Source organism: Acipenser ruthenus, chromosome 23 (assembly GCF_902713425.1).
Source record: "Acipenser ruthenus chromosome 23, fAciRut3.2 maternal haplotype, whole genome shotgun sequence".
In the NCBI taxonomy this organism is placed as follows: domain Eukaryota; kingdom Metazoa; phylum Chordata; class Actinopteri; order Acipenseriformes; family Acipenseridae; genus Acipenser; species Acipenser ruthenus.
Genome location: NC_081211.1, coordinates 27,385,584 through 27,405,168, shown reverse-complemented (window position 1 = coordinate 27,405,168; position 19,585 = coordinate 27,385,584). Strand labels below are relative to the sequence as shown.

At 41.2% G+C, this 19,585-nt stretch overlaps 1 protein-coding gene across 5 annotated transcripts; it reads right to left on the bottom strand.

Annotated features, from left to right (window-relative positions):
• Positions 1-1,930: 1,930 nt before the first annotated feature.
• Positions 1,931-17,944, bottom strand: LOC117413375 (annexin A6-like). Of its 5 annotated transcripts, none has more exons than XM_034022483.3 (26): positions 17,768-17,941; positions 15,110-15,169; positions 13,346-13,436; positions 12,641-12,735; positions 12,210-12,323; positions 11,856-11,946; positions 11,368-11,447; positions 11,213-11,269; positions 10,945-11,038; positions 10,342-10,437; positions 10,148-10,206; positions 9,609-9,731; positions 9,187-9,245; positions 8,750-8,828; positions 8,124-8,205; positions 7,943-8,037; positions 7,742-7,855; positions 7,301-7,391; positions 6,544-6,623; positions 5,928-5,981; positions 5,484-5,501; positions 4,930-5,023; positions 4,381-4,476; positions 3,817-3,875; positions 3,576-3,698; positions 1,931-2,581 (listed from the first exon to the last, which is right to left on the bottom strand). In XM_034022483.3, the coding sequence occupies exons 2-26, from the start codon at positions 15,125-15,127 to the stop codon at positions 2,522-2,524; spliced, it is 2,022 nt and encodes a 673-aa protein (XP_033878374.3). In that variant the 5' UTR covers positions 15,128-15,169; positions 17,768-17,941; the 3' UTR covers positions 1,931-2,521. The 5 variants fall into 5 exon arrangements, with proteins under 5 accessions (XP_033878374.3, XP_033878373.3, XP_033878377.3 ...); XM_034022482.3 differs by having other exon boundaries at positions 3,561-3,698; positions 17,768-17,940; XM_034022486.3 differs by lacking the exon at positions 5,484-5,501 and having other exon boundaries at positions 17,768-17,940.
• Between the last annotated feature and the right edge of the window lie 1,641 nt (positions 17,945-19,585).

Genomic DNA, 19,585 nt, shown 5'->3' with positions numbered 1-19,585 from the left:
AAAAAAATTCCATATGGGTGTATGCTGGGTATTTCCAGACAAGTTAAATCAATGTAATTAGGATCAATTTGCTATGAAATGCCAGCTATGTGTTTGTTATTATAGACGTATTGCAGGCAGACTGCTTGGTTATAACTCACACAGTACTGCTTTGAAGATGAAAAAGCCTGTGTTTAAATTGATCGGGAACCATAATTACAGTACACTGCAGCTTTCATATGGGCTCAGCCACTGCATGCACAAATGATATGCCATCCTCTACATTTCTAATCCAGTCCAGTAAGGTGCTTGACAAGTAGATCTTTATAAAGTGAACCGCCTAATGCCCCAATTTCCATTGCATAAAAGGGGTGCTATGCAGTGGTTACTGTAGAGATTACTGTATGCTGCTCTATCAGTGCTGTTCCACAAATGAGGAATGGCAAAATAACTTCCCAAGATGCCCAGGATTACATGTATTAATGTCATTTGTTACATAATGATCGTGACATTGTATATTACGGTGGCTGAGAAGTGCAAAGAGCCAGCAGATCTTCACAGAGATGTGTCTGCATCCAGGGGACTGAAACAGGGTGGTGACGTCTACAAAACTGCAAGTGCAGAAAAACAAAGGCAGGCACATCGTTTGAAAGCGTCTGCTGGAAGTTACGTCTCTGTAGATTTGCTACCTCTATGCATTTCTTGTATTACTCAGCTGCCACGACTGATCCTCAAACCCCTTCTCTCTTGCATAATCCTGAATATCATATCTCCCCTATATTGAAGCATGATGTAAGCTTTGGAGATTATGTTGTATTGTATGCATTAGGGTAACTGGGTGTCTTGGACTGACCAGAGGTGCATATTATAACCATATTGCTTTATAGTATTAATGCTGTTAGTATGCAGACTGCCTGGAATGTCTATAAGCTAGGTCTCGATGTGGATCTGCAATCGCTCAAACCATTAAAGCATTAATAAAGCAAAAGAGTACTTAGAATACTCTGATTCGTTATACTTTGAATAAGATGAGTCTGTGTGATTATTCTTGAAGAACTGTTGGTCTGTGTGATTATTCTTGAGTAACTGTTGGTCTGTGTGATTATTCTTGAGTAACTGTTGGTCTGTGTGATTATTCTTGAGTAACTGTTGTCTGGGTAGATGACAATCTGTAAGCCAGTACATGAACAAAGCACTGTAGGGGTTTATTTGATCTTCTGTCCTCCTGTATAGCCTCCGCTGATTCTACTGGAGAATAAAAGAAATGCAGGAACCTGACACAGCCCTATAACCACACTGCCGTTGATAAGGAGGGCTACATTGAGGAGGATGCATTGAAACTTCTGGGCTTCATTTTCCACCAAAGTTATTGAAGTAGCCCTGTATAAGAAATCAACCAATGGCAGTTACACATTGGTCAGAATTCAAGTGCATCCAGATGTCAAAAGTTAGAAAGCACTTTTGATGTTTAATAGCATATCCTGCAGTGCAATCACATTGATTATTCTGGTTTATGATAAGTACTTGCGTTGTGTGCAGGAAGACCCTTACTGTATATGAGAAGTCATTTCATGATTTCATACAGTTTGAACAGCTTAGCTTTGTAGCACTCCTATCCAATCTGGGAGAGCTGCCCTACCCTACCCACAACATATTGCAGTTGTACAGCAGGTGAAGGACTGGGTATGAATGACTATCCAATAGGACAAGATGTCATAAATGTGCTCATGACATACAGCAGGGAAAACTGATGTTCTGATTGTATGAAAGCGCAACAGCATTCTAGAATAACACAGAATATATGTCAGTTCTGTGGCCTGCAGGCCTACAAGTACTAACATGTGCATAACAGCACGCACAACAGGACTCACAAACACACGCACGCACACACACACACACACACACAGAAACACACACTATTCTAAAGGTAAAATACTGTACAACTCCCACACACAAAAAAAAGATTTTTTTTTTTTAACTTCACCATTTAGTTGAACACTTTAAAATTGCACATTATCAGTGTAGGTTTCTGTGAAATAACAGAAATGTGAAAATGTTCACAATAATCATTCATGTTGTAATACAGCCACGGGAAGCTTGTCTTTAAACTCTTTAAACTTCACAGCATTGCAGCAAAGTATAGATTTATACCAAGAATAAGGTCTGCCTTTTTCATATGCATTTCACTTTGAGGTACAGAAAACTAGCTGGTATCTAGCACAGAGGCAGCATGAGTGTAAGGCAAGTGTTGTTTTTTGGCAAAGCACTGAAGCTAGTAAAAAGCCATAATAAGTTTATCTCATGTGTATCTTTATAGATCAACATAAAAAAGATGATTATTATTATTATTATCCTGAAAATTGTAATTTACAGATTTCCACCAAATATGTATAAACTCTAAGATGATTTTGCTGAGAATTCCCAGCTACACAGCTTGTGGGTGCATCTTGCAGTTCCTTCATGGTTTACTGTAAAGTAAAGGGGAATTGGTGCACAACTCTAATGATATTCTAGGTTATCAAAGGGTTCTGCTCTCTTGGTTTTAATCCTCTCCACCGCAGAGAGTCAGCAAGGCCTTGCGATAGTCACCTGACGTATCACCCTAGAAGAAAAAAAGAGAGAAAACTGTTAAAGTGAAAGGCCAAGTTAAACACAATTATAAAGAGCATCCTACTTTCTATACAGCAGTCAGTCAGCTGAGGGCTGTGCATATTGTTTTTTGAAAACAGAGAGAGCTCTTTATAATTCAACCAGTATCAATCTCAGCTGAATTGTCAACACTAACCAGATATTTGGAATACAGGGAGTGCATGCAAACAAGCCCCTTAAGGGGCCAACATGTGAAAGGAAAGTCTCAAAACAGGAAACCGAACACGCTTTCCTACCATACATGGAGCTAAAAATAAAACCATCCAATCAGAAAAGAGGTTTCTGTTGGGGGAATTCCTGGACAGCTGTGCTACACTGGTCCACGTCACTGAACTACAGAGCAGCGCCTGGCCCAGTTCAGCAGCCTCTGAAGCAGCTCAAAATAGTGTCAGGGACAAACGAAATACAAAATAAGAACAAGGGTCTGTGCCACACTCCCACAGTGGCTCGGTGCTTCTATTAAAAGCAGAAGGCTGGTCACAATAATAGCCTATACCTGCCAGCTCATACTGTTTATGAACTCATTTACTATAGCATCAAGGTAGGGCTGCTTTTGTAATGTAAACTCTTAATACTAAACCCAGACAATTCGACAAACGGTTCCGCTAGTCTCCTGTTCTTCAGTGTCAAGCAGGCAAAGGTTTCAGCTCCTGCGTTTCCTGGGAATTGGGTTTGTGGATGTTTTAGTCATTGGTCTTTATCACATAGGTCTTCAGCACAAACAAGCAAACAAACAAAAACAACCCCAATCATGCTGAAACATAAAGCGTGCAATGGCTGCTGTGTTTGCAGAATGGTGACAGAAAGGGCTATGTGAAGGAAAGACACACTTATACTTTTTCACCACTGCTGATTCCCATTGCCCCACTGATCAGTCCTATATGGTTGGTTACCATTTCCCTCTCACTGTAGGGTATAAAAATATAACTAACACAGAGCGCTTCGACCTTGATGCTCTCGTGCAGGGACACATCGTGCAGCTCTTTGTATTCTCGTCGGATGTTGAACAGGTCGATCTCGCTTCGGGATACCAGGACTCTGATGAGGGTGCGGTCGTCCGTGCCTAGTCCCTGAGGAGGAAGAGTGCACCTGTCAGGGCGTTACACTGCACAGCGTTACATCCAATGTGCGTCACATAAAGAATCTGAGGCTAAAACCCAACTCTGATTCCAGTAAAGAGGTCATTACCTTCATAGACTTGTAGAGTCGGTCAGCAAAGTAGGAAGGCTTGTTCTTAATGCTTCGGACTGAAAGGAGGGAATCAGAAATCATGTATAAAAATAGCACTGGTGGTATTCCGAACAAGGCTGTCTGTGTGTAACAGATCTTTTCTGTAGTTGCTCCTGCCTTTAAGCACAGTTACCATGGAGTAAATGTCTCTTATTATTCTTATTGTACTTTAAAATGTAACCTTCTGTATTAAGAAGTTGGGAAAGGAACAAATATATATATATATATATATCATATTAGACAATACTGTTTATATGCAGGACAGAATGTATTTCAAGTAATTGTTTCTTAATGGTTTTTACTAGGAATACATCCTTAAGAAATTAAAGTGATTGCAGCTGACACAATAATTCAATACCTTCCTTTTGCTAAAATCCCTTTAATAAGACCAGTGATGCCACTTCCACATGCATAGTCATTCCAGTTCTAGAGAGGAGACAGGTCCTGCTTATCAAACCCTGGTGATAAGCCTGCAAGCATGCCACTCCACTATCCCGAGCAGCCCTGCAGACAGGAACCCACCGATAGCAATGAGCGCTGTCTTCAGATCGCCGGATATCTCCTTCCTGATGACCTGCTCCACATCCTTGTTGGTGCAAGTTACAAACTCCTGGAACACTGAGAAGAAGCACACAAACAAAGCACTGAGCACATATTTCAGAATACAGTGCAGTCGAAGAAGATCACGCCACTATAGGGTTGATAACTTAAGTAGTATGCAGTTTTCTAATATTTAATTCCAAATATTACACCAAAAAAATATGCTAAATTTGAGGGAATGCAATGCATTTAGCTATTTATACTTTTGATAACCTATGTCAGATGGCATCACTCTTTTGTCCCCTCATAATTACACACATTACACCCGGGTATGTCTATTAATAGATAGAGAACCTCAAGCTCCCTTAACATTTATTAAAAATCAGAAATAGTTATTAAAATCTGAATCTATGCAAAACGGTGTGCTTTTAAAGATGTACTGTTCTCCAGCTCATAACAGTGAGATCCTACAACATTGCTTAAAGAGAGCTTGTGAAGTCTCAGTCTGGGACACACACACACTCTCTGTACCTTTGCGGAGGTGGGGGTAGCTCCTGGTACACAGGATACTCAGGAACTTGGTTTCCATGGAAGTGGACTCATCGTTGACTGCATCACCCAGTTCCTAAACAAGTTACACAATACAGGGATTTTATTGTTCTGGATGCTGCTGTCTGTATTAGTTTCGACCCCTTAATTAAGAATGATTTGTAATATGATATGTGGTCCAGGTTCATAAGAAATACCCAGAAGACAGTCTTATACCAGAGGCAGGAGACTGTGCTTAAGCAATATAAAACCCAAATCAAAGGTCAGACAAAAAAATGAAAATCAGAACCACAGACTGAAAAAAGAAACATAAAAACAAGCGTTTCCATCTCCAGATCTGAAATGGTTTGAGATCACGTTTTTTTTTTTTTTTGGACTGCTTTAGACGTGAAATAACAAAACACACAAACACAAACAACAAACAATATCGAGAAATGCTGCTGGCACTGATTCTAAGACGTTAGTTCTCATTAAATAGCTAGCTCCCCCTTCAAGCTGTTAAATACTGAAAGTGATATTTTAAAGCCCATACTTACCAATGCTTCACTTACAATCTGATTGCACAATGAAAAACAAGAAGGAAGCATTGGTGTTGCAAACAGCTTCGCAGGCTTTTATAAAAACAGCACACATAATCTAAAGCCCAGTTTTAAAACAGGCAACCGGGACGCTTGGAAGTTATCAGCACAAGTTCAGCCTCTTCAGAAGGGATTGAGCAATACCGAAATACACAGTAACCCAGCATCGTGATTAGGAGAACAACATTGAAATCTCTTCCGTGGAAAGGGTGTGTCCGACACATTACCAGGTTCCACTGGGTGCAGAAAGATCTAAGAAAAAAAAGTCATTTTTCTAGGGGGGGGGGGGGGGGGGGGGGGGTTTGACGACGACACAGAGTTTGTAGACACGTGTTTTATTTTGAAATGGCAATCTAATTGCCTGTGTAATTAAGGACTGATAGGCTGCCCAGCTGTGATTACCTTGGCATCCTCCTGGGCTCTTGCAAGATCAGCGGGCCCCTCCTCTCGACTACCCTGCAACGAGAAAACATGCAGTTCAGTTCACAGGGAAGCACTGCAGCAATAATCATTCACAGTTTCTTTTGGATGTGTTGTTACATTTACAGTAGCATAACTATACCCCTGCTGGCCATTTAGTACGGCCAAAAAGTACAGCACAGAAAACTGGTAGCATTCAATCAATGTCTTGAAACGAGAGGGCAGGTGTGAATCATTATGAAATGCTTAAATAACTGAAGCCAGAGAAATGGCTTGTAAAGTATGCAAACATTCCTGGCCAGTTTCCTAATTAACTGCATATGTTGGTATTGTTATATCAGTTAGAAAGGGGGTAGCCTCTCCTTGTGAGAGCTGAGAGTGGACAGGCAACACCTGTGAATGTGATTAGTCTTTTAATGGTGGGTAGTCAGGAGTGGGGTGAGGGGAGGTACAGGAAGGTGAGGAAGGAGGGAGGGGTTGAAAGGGTGGTACATTTTACTGTAATGGATTTTCAACCTCCCCACTTCACTGTCTGTTACTAGGATTGTTCCTCTGACTGTGAAATGCTTGTGAATGAGCCGTTGAGGCATGCGTGTACCTGCACCAGTGAGACCAGCACCCTGCAGAAGTGGCCTGAGGTGTCTGAGGTGAGGGAGTCCTCCAGGTTCTTGTGGTAGGCTGGGCAGTGGGGCAGGGGAAGGAGAAGGGAAGAAAAAACAATTAGGAAGGAGGACAGAGGAGCTAGGCAGACAGTAATATTGTCGAGGGTGCTGTGCAAAGGCTCCCCCTGCAGGCCTACTGTGAGATGTCAACAGAAATATATGTGCTAATTCATGAAAACCTAGATATGGGTTCTATTTTTTTTTTTTTTTTTTTTTTACAGTGTTCTGGTTAAATTGGTAACTGTTTATTCTGGCTTTGATTATACATATATGCACACATATAATGGGATCCTGTTTTGTCATATCCTTTACAAATAGAATGTCCTTCAATATTCATTTTAACATATTGCATATCCATTTGATACACTTAAAAAAATACAAATGTACACAATGGATTCTGCTTATTGGTGAATAAAGCATCTTTGATTTACGATAGCTACACAACATTTGTAAAGGGCGCAGCAAAACAGGATTCCACTCCATCCCTCCATCCAAAGAGAAAGCATGGTAAAGCATAGGGAAGCATAGTAAAGCACAGAGAGGTATGGTCAAGCATATACAAAAAAACATGATCATTGCATAGGATAACCATGGGAAAAGCATGGTAAAGGTGCATAGATACCATGCACAATACTGTGGTAAACGTTTCTAAGGGATCTCCCTGTGTAATCCTGGGGTTACAGTCTTTCCTACCCTCCTTGTAAGCCTCGTTCATAGCCAGGATCTCCTGGTTGTTCCTCGTAGTTAAAATCTCAATCAAGGCCTTCTCGTCTGTGCCAGCGCCCTGCAACACAGGACAAGCACATTTGAACAAAGGGTGACAGGAAAACACACCTGGACCATGGGGACCCTGGAGGTATTGATGTGTGAGGGAAGCCACAGCATAGAGGTGAGATCCCATCACAGGTACAGTATGAAATCTGATTCCATTTCACATGGAAGATGGTGGAATGAGATAAGAAACCACTGCTAGTGTTTTCAGCACTCTGTAGACTTGTTTCTCCTAGGGTAAGTGGCTGTTACTCAAGGCAGCTAGAGCAATGCTGTGATCACTGCTCTGACTTCTTGTTTCAGGCTGGCACTGCTTCTTGATCTGCACACTGTTTTATTTATGTCAAAACGTCTTGCTCTCACCTCCATGGCTTTCCTCATCATTTTAGCATCGAACTGGGCTGGAGTCATCATCAGCCCCAGGATCAGTCTGCACAAACTTCCTGACAGTTCGGATTTAAGGTCAGCCATCAAGTCCTGGAAACAAATCATACACACATATATACATCTTTACGGGCATCATCTGCAGCTTAATTACCAATAGCATTTTATAATGCTACCTACCCTGCCCAGAAGGGATTTGTATTTCTGTAGAATCTCCTGTCTCTGTGCGTTGCTCCTGTGGGTGACTATGTCTATAATGATGTCTTCGTCAGTGCCTGAAACAACAAGCAGAGTCCTTGCTCAGCAGACCGGTAATAAGACCTGACGCCTCTCAGGTGTTTCCGGGTAAAAGGGAACTCACCGAATCCCTTCATGGCTTTCCGCAGGGCCTGAGCGTCACTGTCTGGATTGAAGTTTGCAGCTGGCTGAACCGTTCCCTTGAGCTGTAGTGAGAGCAACAACGCGGACGCTTGGGTTAAACGCGGGCAGGATAACAAGAGAAAAGAGAAAGCAGGGAGTTGTAAGCCAGCTCAGGGTGTGACAAAGCCAAGGGGATGCAGAGAGCAGGTTCAGCTTCAAGACTTGCTTTATTTATCTGTGTTTACCGGGGATATTCAATGAGGTTTTCCTATATATGTATACATTTAGATACACAAGGTCTTGCATCGTGTTTTGAGTCATGAGTGGGTCTTAAAGGGACGGATACAGAGCAAATCCCCACCAAGCCAAAAGGCACCCTGCCATCTTTCTTAAAAGAAGACACAGAATAAGTCTGATTCTGAATTCAAACACAAGAGCATTGAGGCACTTCAGGGAAGAAGGGAGTTAGGGAAGAAAAGAAATCACGCTGCAGTGTTTAGCCAGCTAAACAAAAAAAAAACAGGCAGAGCTCAGCACGCTGTGTTAATGAAGTTAAAGGGAGCTCAGTGCAAGCCAACAAGCAGTGACAGGTCACAGCAACTTCTGCTGGGGCTAGAGAGAGCAAACCTCCACGCGGGCCATGGAGCTAACTTCCCACATCTTGTAGGCTAGCTGCGCTGCTTCAGGGAAGAACTCGCCAGCAAGGCTGAAACAAAATGTGTAAACAGACAATACCTCTGAATAGGGCTAGATCCCACTGCAGATCAAAATGATAGCATGTTCTTATACCGCAAGGTCACCAACCGTCCAGCTACGAACTGCAGTAACAACATGAGCAAATGCTTGAGAAATACTTAGAGTTGCATGTTCGACCAAATTCACACTCGGATGTTTAATGTTGGCATTTTTAAATATGTGGCTGGCTGAAACTAAATCTGGGAATGTTAGGAGTTGTAAAGCACGTTGCTGTAGCTGTAGATTCCATTGCGTGGCTGTTCTAGATCTGAGCCTCACTATCAACAGGCTCACCCTTTCAGGGGTACAGGGGAGTAAAAGGAACTTACTCATCATCTCCTCCGCAGAGTTTCAGCAAACTCCTCTTGTACTCTCCAGAAGTGTCGTCCTGGAAACAAACACACAAGCACACAGTATTATTATATTATACTGGACTCTTTGAACTGCGTTATTATTATTTTGTTCATGGCACTTTATTAGGGCATGTGCAGTAGTTTAAAAGTTTAAACAGTAGTAAAATGATGCCTGAACCAGGTACTGTATATAAAGATGGTCTCACTGGCATTTTTCCCCCCACGGTAACCTTTGTTAGCATTGTGATGTGAAGTTTACACCTCATAGTTGTACTGTGATATTTATCTTGTTTAGCCTTATTTGGCTTCAATATGACTCCAAACTGACTAAAAATCCTCATCATAATATTCATATTAAAACTAGGGAAGGTAGGGATCAAGGTTATATTGTTACTTACCTTGATCATGTTATAAAGGGATTTCTCATAACTCAGCCGGAAGAACTCTCGGATATCAAGCATGTCGATTTCCGCACGGGAGACCATAATGCGGATCAGGGTGTTATCAGCAGTGCCCAAGCCCTGGGGGAAAGAGCAAGTGAAAATGACACACATTATATTCAAGTACAAAGAACAGCATGCAGAAACTAGACTCTCGAATTACAACTTTTCAGATTCTTTATCACCTGTTTTTTCAATAATGTGTGTATTTTAGGAATCTTTTATTTTGCCCGGATTAGTATTAACAATCTGATTGGTTTATAGAATGAAACCCATATAAACCAATCACCAGAGAGACTGAGGGGGGGGTGCTTTTTCAAGGTGCCTGTATCATTCACTTACATTGGGAAAGCAAAACGACATCGGTTCTCTGCTTACTGGCTGGAAAGAGCAGGTGACTCTTTCACTCCTAACCAACCTGAAGCAAGTGCGAAGGCAGCAGCACAAAGACGACACACCATTTTCAACATCTGCTTACATTTCCATTAGAATCTCACCTTCATCGCTTTGAAGAGCCGCTTTGCAAAATACATGGGGACGCTCCTGATGCACTGCACTGCAACACAGAGCAAGGAAACGGGTTCAAGCACTGGGGTCACAGTCTGCCCCTGATACTGCGCTACATTAAAACACTGTCCATGCCTGACATTCCTTAGGATTGCATCACAAGAGTAAGACAAAGCACTCTCACCCACTGCCAGCATCAGCTTCTCAAAGTCCCCAGACAGTTCGCCCCTGATGCTGTCTTCTATTTCCTTATTTGCAATCTTTTCGTACTTGTCAAATACTGGAAAACAAATCGTAAAAAAGGTACACTGGTGATGCTGCAAAACTTAAAAGAGTTCAGAGATTGCATTCAAGGACAGCTGCAGAATGTATATATTTTTTTATTTTTTTCAGAGTGTAACTGTTGAGTCTACACTGCTGTTACAGATTCTGTCCTGTCTCCTGTCTGTGACATAAGATGAGGTTAAAAGCTTTAAAACCACGAATGCAGATGAGCCCGGCTCTTTTGCACTGTGGTTAAAATGCTCGCTTGCGGTGCGCGGGGTCGCTGGTTCACTCCCAGCCTCCGCCCCATTACGAGAGGAAACCTCCCCATTCAACCTTCTATTCTGTTGCATCAATAAGGCCAATTGCAGTGCATGCTTGCTTGTAACATTTGGACAAGTTAGACACAGATGTCGGGGGACTGTACTCCATTACCAGAATGCAAGAAAGCCCACGTGTGTAGTTTTAATGTGATCTGTTCGGAGTCGGGCTCAAGTCTGTGAGTATGTGATGAGGTACATACCCATCTGGAGGTGAGTGACGCTCCTGTTTCCCAGGATAGTTATGAACTTGGCCTCATCTGTGCCCCACTGCACCTCACCAGCATCGAACAGGTCCTGAGGGGGACAGTGAGAGCAAACTGAATAAGAGGAGGAGGAGAACCATAACATTTCCCATGCACAAAACATTAGAAAAAGGGACAGATGCTCTGAGATTTAGAACGGCATGTTTCCTGAAACATCAGCTTTATAAGAAAGCTTCAGCTTCTCAATTCCTCGTGAGACTCAGACCTGGGCATCCTGCTCCACGAGGTCTTCACTCACAACGTCATCCTCCTCACGAGTGCCCTGTGGAAGGATCCCACAGTTAGTACAGCAAGTGGCATCAGACCACGAAGACACCTTCTGGAACAGGCTCCGGAGTCTTACGGAAACACATCACATACCTGAAGTAAAACCACTAACATCTTCTTGAAGTGGCCGGAGGTGTCTGACACAATATCTGCCTCCAGGTCTCTACCATATGCTGTGAGCAAGAGAAATAACACATAAAAGACTTGGCAATAGCAATAGCTAATTACACTTTCAAGCCACTTTGAAGGAGACATTTGTTCTTAGTTAAAAATGAGCTTCTGCCAAATAACTCAATATGGTCTCAGTCTTGACAGTCACTATTGTTCCAGACAGCATTGGTAGTAAATTGATAATGCTGTATTTTAATTATCTCTGTGATTGTGGGATGATTGCTCATTAAAATATTTATCACAGCATTTGAAGATGGGATGATTATCTATTCAGGGATACCGAGATATTTAGTGAGCAAGGACTGAGACTCCCAGGTGCACCGCATTCATTGATCACAATACTTGTTGGAGGTTAGTGCAATTAAATATATATATATCTATCTGTACAGTCAGGTAGTCAAGTTTCTTACCATCTTTATATGCATTCACCAGGTCATGAATCTGCTTGTTGTTCCTGGAGGCCAGGATTTCAATTAGGCACTTCTCATCTGTCCCGATACCCTGGGAAAGAAGACAATCCGTTAATAAGTCCATTATTCATGAATGGCTTTTCAAGTCTTTAATTGAGCAGTGGGCAGGATGTGACTCATGCTGCTACAGGACGTAAATGAACCAGGCAACATCATGTGCTCTCATTAAACAATCAACAAGAACGTGGGGCGCATTTATAAAACATGTGGATACACCCAGCTGGCAGCCAGTGCAATGCTTGGACCCATGTTGATTTTAAAGAGACCTGTCTGTCTGTTCAGCACTAGACTCACCTCGATGGCGTCTTTGATTTCTTTGGCGTCGTGATAGGCAGTCGGTCTCATCAATCCGACAATCAGGCGCTCAAACTTTCCAGTCAGTTCGTACTTTAGGTCACCAATCAGGTCCTAGAGAATGGGTGTTGAAGTGACTCAGAACCCCTGTGTTACCTCAGAGCTAGCACAATGACAGACTTTTTAAAATTACAGACAAACTTCTGTAAGAACAACAAAATCTGACTTTGCAGATTTTATTTTACAACATCTAGAGAATAATAGAAACCACATATATGGGCAGCTGGCTCTTTGAGCTAATATATATATATATATAAATATATATATATATATATATATATATATATATATATATATATATATATATATATATATATATATATATATATATATATGCTGTAATTTCACCTTATATATTCCTTTTCCCCTACCTTCCCATACTGGGATTTGTATGCTGCGCAGATCTCCTGTCTCTGAGCATTGCTTCTGGAGGTGATGAGTTCTACAATGGTCTCCTTGTCACTGCCTGCAATGAAACACAGGGAATCTCTGAAAGCCCTTGTTATTCACAGTGATCGTTCTGGTGCTCTGGTATTAAAGCCCAACATAGAACCTCTAGTATCACATCCAGGTGTCCACTACGCATTCGTGTGGTCTTTGATTATACCCTTATAAAAGCTGACTGCAGTAAACAGTGGTAAAAGCATAGCAAAGTGTAGTAAAATCATAGTGATGGCATGGTAAAGCGCAAGCAAGCATGGGCAATGATTGGGAACAATACATGGGTAGTATAGACATGGGAAAGCATTGTTAAATGCTAAATCACTGTGCAGCTAAACCATGCTAAACGTAAAGGGTAAAGCCAGGTGAAGTTACTCTACAGTGTCACAGGCAGAGCCATGTAGATGTTAAAACTCACACTGAGTCCGAGCCGCGTTCCGTTTACAATTGAGCAGAGCTGCGTTTTCAAAGCACAACTAACTATACACTGATATTTATCATAAACTAAACCCAAGGCATTTGCATTCAAGTGTACGTGAATGTCTGTGCCCAGCTCAGTTACAGAAGAAGCACCAACACTCAAACTCCAATGTCCTGTCTGCAGGATTATTGCAAGGCTACAGCTCTGTACTCACCTAATCCCTTCATGGCATTGTACAGCACCTCTGCATCACTGGAGGGGTTGAAGTCTGGGAACTCCACCACTGTCCCTCTGTACTTGGAACCCTGTGCAGAGGGACAGTTAATATGATCATGATCAGCAGAGGTATGGATTTCCACTGATTTATCTACAATATCACAAAATGGACTGTTCACATTCCATACTGGATTCTAAATGCTAATAAGTTTCTACATTTTAATCATGCCAGTGAAGTTACAAACGATTTGGGCTTTTCATTCATTCCAGAATCATTTTAATGACCATTAACGAAAGTAACTGACTAGCCTTTGATTGATGTGTTTTTGAATTATATAAGTGATCCTGTGCTGACTCTCTAAAGAGAGTAACACATTGGTATGTTTATGGTCTGATTTTGGTTAGACCTCCCAACCTGCACACTTATAAAGCATCTGCTGGTGCAAAAAACATGCGCCCATTTCAAGTGGATGGCCCCTGGGTCCCCCCATGATTCCTGATTCCCTTCTGCCCCAGTGGCCAGACCTGCCTGTGGAAGGAGAGCATGTGACAGCTGACACCTGTCAGGCTGGACGGCTGCTGGTTTATTCAGCAGCTCCTTTGTGTCTGTGTGGGGGTGTCCTGTTACTCACAGCTGCTCTGGGATTCTATAGGGTTCATTTAAACATCACAAGCCCCCTTCATCAGGACGGCATGTAACTCAGCTTCAGTTGCACATCAGTATGGAGGATAAACACAACCGCTATCCATTATGCATTGTATCTGTATTTATCAACAGCATCGGTGGACAATGGGAGCTTTAGGGTTAAGAGGGTTTGGTTTCATGGAGCTCCGGTCAAGGTGGTACATTCCCAGGAAAACAATTAAAGCACATGACAGGGGTCAGTCTGTGTCAGCTAAACAAGAGGTCCAGTATGAGCTGCCTACACACAGCATACTGTACACAGTAATCCAGTAATCTAGACCCACCTCCTCTAGAAGAAGCAGAGAATCTCATGTATGTATTTTCTCATTTGCCACTCACAGCTCGTTCTCCGTGCCGCCCCCCCCCCCCCTCTCTCTCTCTCTCTCTCTCTCTCTCTCTCTCTCTCTCTCTCTCTCTCTCTCTCTCTCTCTCTCTCTCTCCAGAGCCTGCCTGCTGCCCTCTCCCACACAAACACAGAGCTGAGTCACTGCTGCAGCCACTTCCCCATTGATTTCCCCTGAGACCACTTTGCCTTAAAGAAATGCAGACTATTGCAGAGCTGACACTGAACTCATATGGTCCTGATAATATATATCTGAACATCACAGGAAGTCGTGCAAAAAAATCCAAATGGGGCACACCTGTTACGACTGCTACGGACTACAAATAAATATGTCCAGTACAGCCAGTCATTGTTAATAAGTTAATAAGAGGATGAAGTAAAACATTAAAATGAAAACTAAAACTGGAAAATGAAAACTAATCCTGGCGTAGGAGACGTGCAGGAGAATAGCTACAATGATGTACAATGCATGGATGTCAGAGCCTGTTCACATCCACCTTACATTACACAGGTTACATGAGGAGCACATTGACGCAGTCTGTCATCAATGTGATTGCTGATTATCTTGGAAGGCAAATTATTAAAACTATTTGTTCTACCAATGCAGATAGTCTTTGCAAATCCGTGGTCCAACACAAAAAGACATCTCTAAAACCTCACCCCAACACAAAAAGACATCTCCAAAACCTCACCCCAACACAAAAAGACATCTCTAAAACAAAACACTTTCTTACCTTTCCTTTAGGTGCCATGGCGTCTGGTCGATTAAGAGACAATTCGGTCAAACAGTAATTCTGCAAATTTGAAAATGTTTCATTAAAACCAGTGAAATTGAAATGACTTGAATATGTATTCTAATGATGGGCTGTGTGTGAGCTCTCTGTTTGTTCAGCTCTTTGCTCTGCTGCAGTGGCCAGACATCTGTACTGCATCAAGGGCAGAGCAAGAGAATACTGCAGCGTCTCAAAGAAGAATGCAGACAGATACAAAACTAGACAGCTTCTGCTATGTGTGGGGTCCCTTTAAACTGAGAAAACAGAGCATGATGCATGAAAGGGACTTACAGTATGCTTACTTACAGTATGTTTCTGGTATACATTCCCAATAGTATCTATACTATCTGGCACTTTAGAAGTGAAAAGGTGACATGTTACCACTGTAAACCAGTGTAGCCTGAAACATCACAGTCAGGAATCATGAGAAATATCCTTCAGTTGAGAATGATACTAAGCAAGTCTTGCTACACCCTTACCAATGGTAACAATTATCAATAAAACTACTACGACTACTACTACTACTACTACTACTACTGCTAATAATAATAATAATAATAATAATAATAATAATAATAATAGTAATAATAATAATAATAATAATAATAATAATAATAATAATAATAATAATAATAATAATAATAATAATAATGTTTCTATTGTTTTAATTAATCAGTACTATCATTACAAGTGTAAATACTTGGAAAATGTGAATAGCAAGCATGGAATTTGAAGGCAAAGTTCTGCATAATTTCATCCTTAAAAAAAAAAAAAAAAAAAGTGAATGCAGTGTTTAGGGTTTTCCTTATGCAGCCTGTTCCTCCCAGAAAGACACGTTGCTGGAAAATCTGACTGTGGCTCATTGCCCAGTCCAGATCCAATAACAAAAAAATAATGTTTTATTAAATGTAAAATAACAGTTCATACAACTGTGCTTTTAACATACAGCACTGAATAACACAATGCAGTTTTCTACAATCGCAATCAGTTTGGAGAAGAATAAATCCAGCAGCTAAATTGTCAATTCGTGACAAGCTTACATATGCATGGGCTGCATGCCAAACCTTTACACTTGAAGCTGCTACAGCAGTTTCAGGCCTTTTTTGGATAAAAAAGGTGACTTGCTCTGTATTCCTAAGCTTAGCCTTTAAAAAACAAACAGGCTTTATGCTGGGCAATTACATTTTATGACATAAACTTCCCACTCTAAAATAAAAGGACCGTATTTTCAAAGCATTTACTGGACAAGTAAAACGCCTGCTGATTTTACAAAACTAGAACCCAACCACTAAGGGATATAATTCTACTTCTCTTAACGAAGCTCTCTCCATGTGTTTAAGTTTCTCATTTTGTAAAACTAACATGATCTTTCTCCTTTCACAGAACAGAAGTTCATTAAAGAAGGAAGGAAACACTTTGAAAATATGACCAAGTGTTTACACAAAGCACTGCTTGACTGCTGTTGTGTGGTATACTAGCTCCAATATCCACGATATCATCGTTTTATTATATATTCCAGATGCATGTTGATCGATGGCTTCAAATGGAAATATAATGGTCTAATGTTTATTTAATATAAATATATGTTTAAAAAAAAAACTGATAATAATTACCAATGGGTAACTGACATAACTGAACTCACTGGGGTGGGCATTCTGAAGACCCTGAGGTTTTCTACAATTGTAACCTTTCAGTATCAATGATGATATACAGGTGTGTGTTTTTATTTGCATTTGTTTGATTTATTATGAAGGTTAGTGAGGTAAAAGATGAAGACTATAATGTATTTCATGGTTTTAACCACACCCTATAAAATAACTATTAGCAGACCACAGAATGGGTGGCCAATGTTGATTGGTTTCGTTTTAATCAGCTTAGTTCTTAAAAATGTAGTTTCAAAATGTAGATAATATGCAAAGAAATACAATAAAAAAAAAAAAAAAAAAAACATTTAAATAATGTTCTTAACTTTGCACGTTTCATCTTATTTTATTTATATATTTTGTAATTGAGTTTATATTTTGCAACTAAAATGATCCATACTCTGCCTTTGTCAAAGGAACAGAAAGCCGCTTTGAACAGTGTTGGTACAGTGCTATTGAGGCAGGATTTTACTTCTGCCGTTGAATGCATGCTTTCAGTTATAATACTTGGCAGCAACACGGCACACATGACAAAAGGAACACACCAATGACATGGATCTCTTCTCTATTCCCAACTAATTCATAGAAAACGAATTAATATTTGAAACTACATATGTGACTACAGTAATCAAATATTGACAGCTGCATTATTCTTTATCAGGCAGGGCAGGTCAAATGATTGACAGTTGATCATGATTTTCATTAGTATTTTCGTCGTTTGCATCTTGCCAGCCAGGCTGTACCATTACACCCGTGACGCTGCAAGCACTGCAATTGCTTGGCCGCTTTTTACTCGTGTTATAGGAATAATAAGAAGAAGAAGAGTCACAGAAGAATACAAAAACGTTACAGGTACTTTTGTAACTCGCTACCCATGCTGTAAAAACATGTTCTACTCCTGTACCACATGCTTCTGCAGCAATGCAGCTGAGCTTCAAGGCATCCTCAGGCTGGAAGAAATGTAACGTGTACTTACAAGGTAGAAAGCGGTCCTTCGCTTGCTCTACAAAGCGATATTTCAGCAGTCCGTACCACACAGCCGCTCCCCAGAAGATTCGAAATGTCAAGACGCCGCAGAGCAGCCCCCCAGCTGTTCTCTTTTTGGTGCGGTATGACGTAACGAGTCAGCCTTGTAGCAGTCGCGCGCAGCAGTGGGGCCCTTTGATGCCAGCGAAATGCAGACACACCAAGTTGGATAGGACTCGAGTTACAGGGAGGGGTTTTGCACAGGACAAAATTGATGCCCTCTCTAGTATGTCATTTGCTCAATGAGTAAGGACATTTAGGAACAGCAGGCAAGCCACACCCATGCACATATGCATTTCTACCAAAGCATGTATTTGCTTACGATTGTAAGTCGCCCTGGATAAGGGCGTCTGCTAAGAAATAAATAATAATAATAATAATAATAATAATAATAATAATAATAATAATAATAATAATAAAATATGATTTCCCATCAACAAACTTAAAATATAGTCTGAACAGTGCTAGGAAAAATCAATGTTTTCTGTTTATTTTGCTACACAGACTACAGTGTACCAAATATTTATTTTATATTTATGGTGCACTATGAATTTACAATATTAGCTACAGTGCACAGGCCATATAGTATATTGGCAAAACAACTTTTTATTGTTTAAATAGCAAGTGGTCATTTAATCAAAGTATTGTGTTTGTTACTACATATTTGAATACTACTGTTAATGCTTGCAAATCTTTCATTAAATAACTCTGGTATTGCAGGTTACATGCATGATGTCCATTACCTGTTTACAACTATTTGCCAGGCTGTATAGTAGTAAATGGTAATAATATGCATGTTTATATATAATTTCAATCACATGAATTACAGGCACTTATTATAAAGTGTTAGCATAAACTGCAAAGGAACATGTGGGGGTTGGGCAATCCCAGCCTGCCTGCAGGACCTGGCCCATGATGCTCCTCTGCCCCCACCCTGGTGCTCGATAATTCTGTTCTATTTCTGTCCACTCTGACAGTCACTTCCAGTAACCTGCTCTGGAATGTGAGAGACTGGGAGAGAGAGACAGAGGAAGAGAGAGACAGAGGGAGGGAGGGATCCTCCTGCAGACAGGAAGCTTTTTTTCTCACAGCCCCCTACACCCACCCCCAGTGCCACCCACAGTTGGGGGGGGGGGCAACAAATAATTTTATCTTGCGCCCGTCTGGGGAATGACCCTGGCACTGCCCACCCCCACCCCCACCCCTGAGTAAATCCAGAAATGCAACAACTGGGTTAGTCAGCATTAAGGGAAGGGGTAGACTCATTTCAGTTGACTACATCAAGCCTCCTTATTTTTAATTTGATGGTTTTATACTAAATGAACACTAACTTTTAAAATGAAAGACTATAGTATAGAAGTTGTCTGTGGCTTACTTCTTTACATAAGATTGCCTTGATCAGTTACAGGAATGGTAGACTGTGGAGTGTGCAGCAGAATTACAAGCAGCTGGGAAGTTTGGTTTGAAGGAAACGTTTTCAGCCATACCGACGGAGCTGCAGTGAGACTGTTGTGTAAGTCGCTGGGTGTCCCACAACACTATGTAAATAAACAGGGCAGTGCATCCCAAAGTCTCTCAGTGTTTGTGAGCCATTCATGTCGGGGGGGGGGGGACACAGGGAAAACCAGTACACAATGTCACCGTGGGGCCAAGGTAATCAGACATAGTAAATCTACATCCATCTTCAACTGCAAGTATGTTTCAGAGAAAGGCTGTGTGGTCCAGTGGTTAAAGAAAAGGGCTTGTAACCAGGAGGTCCACGGTTCAA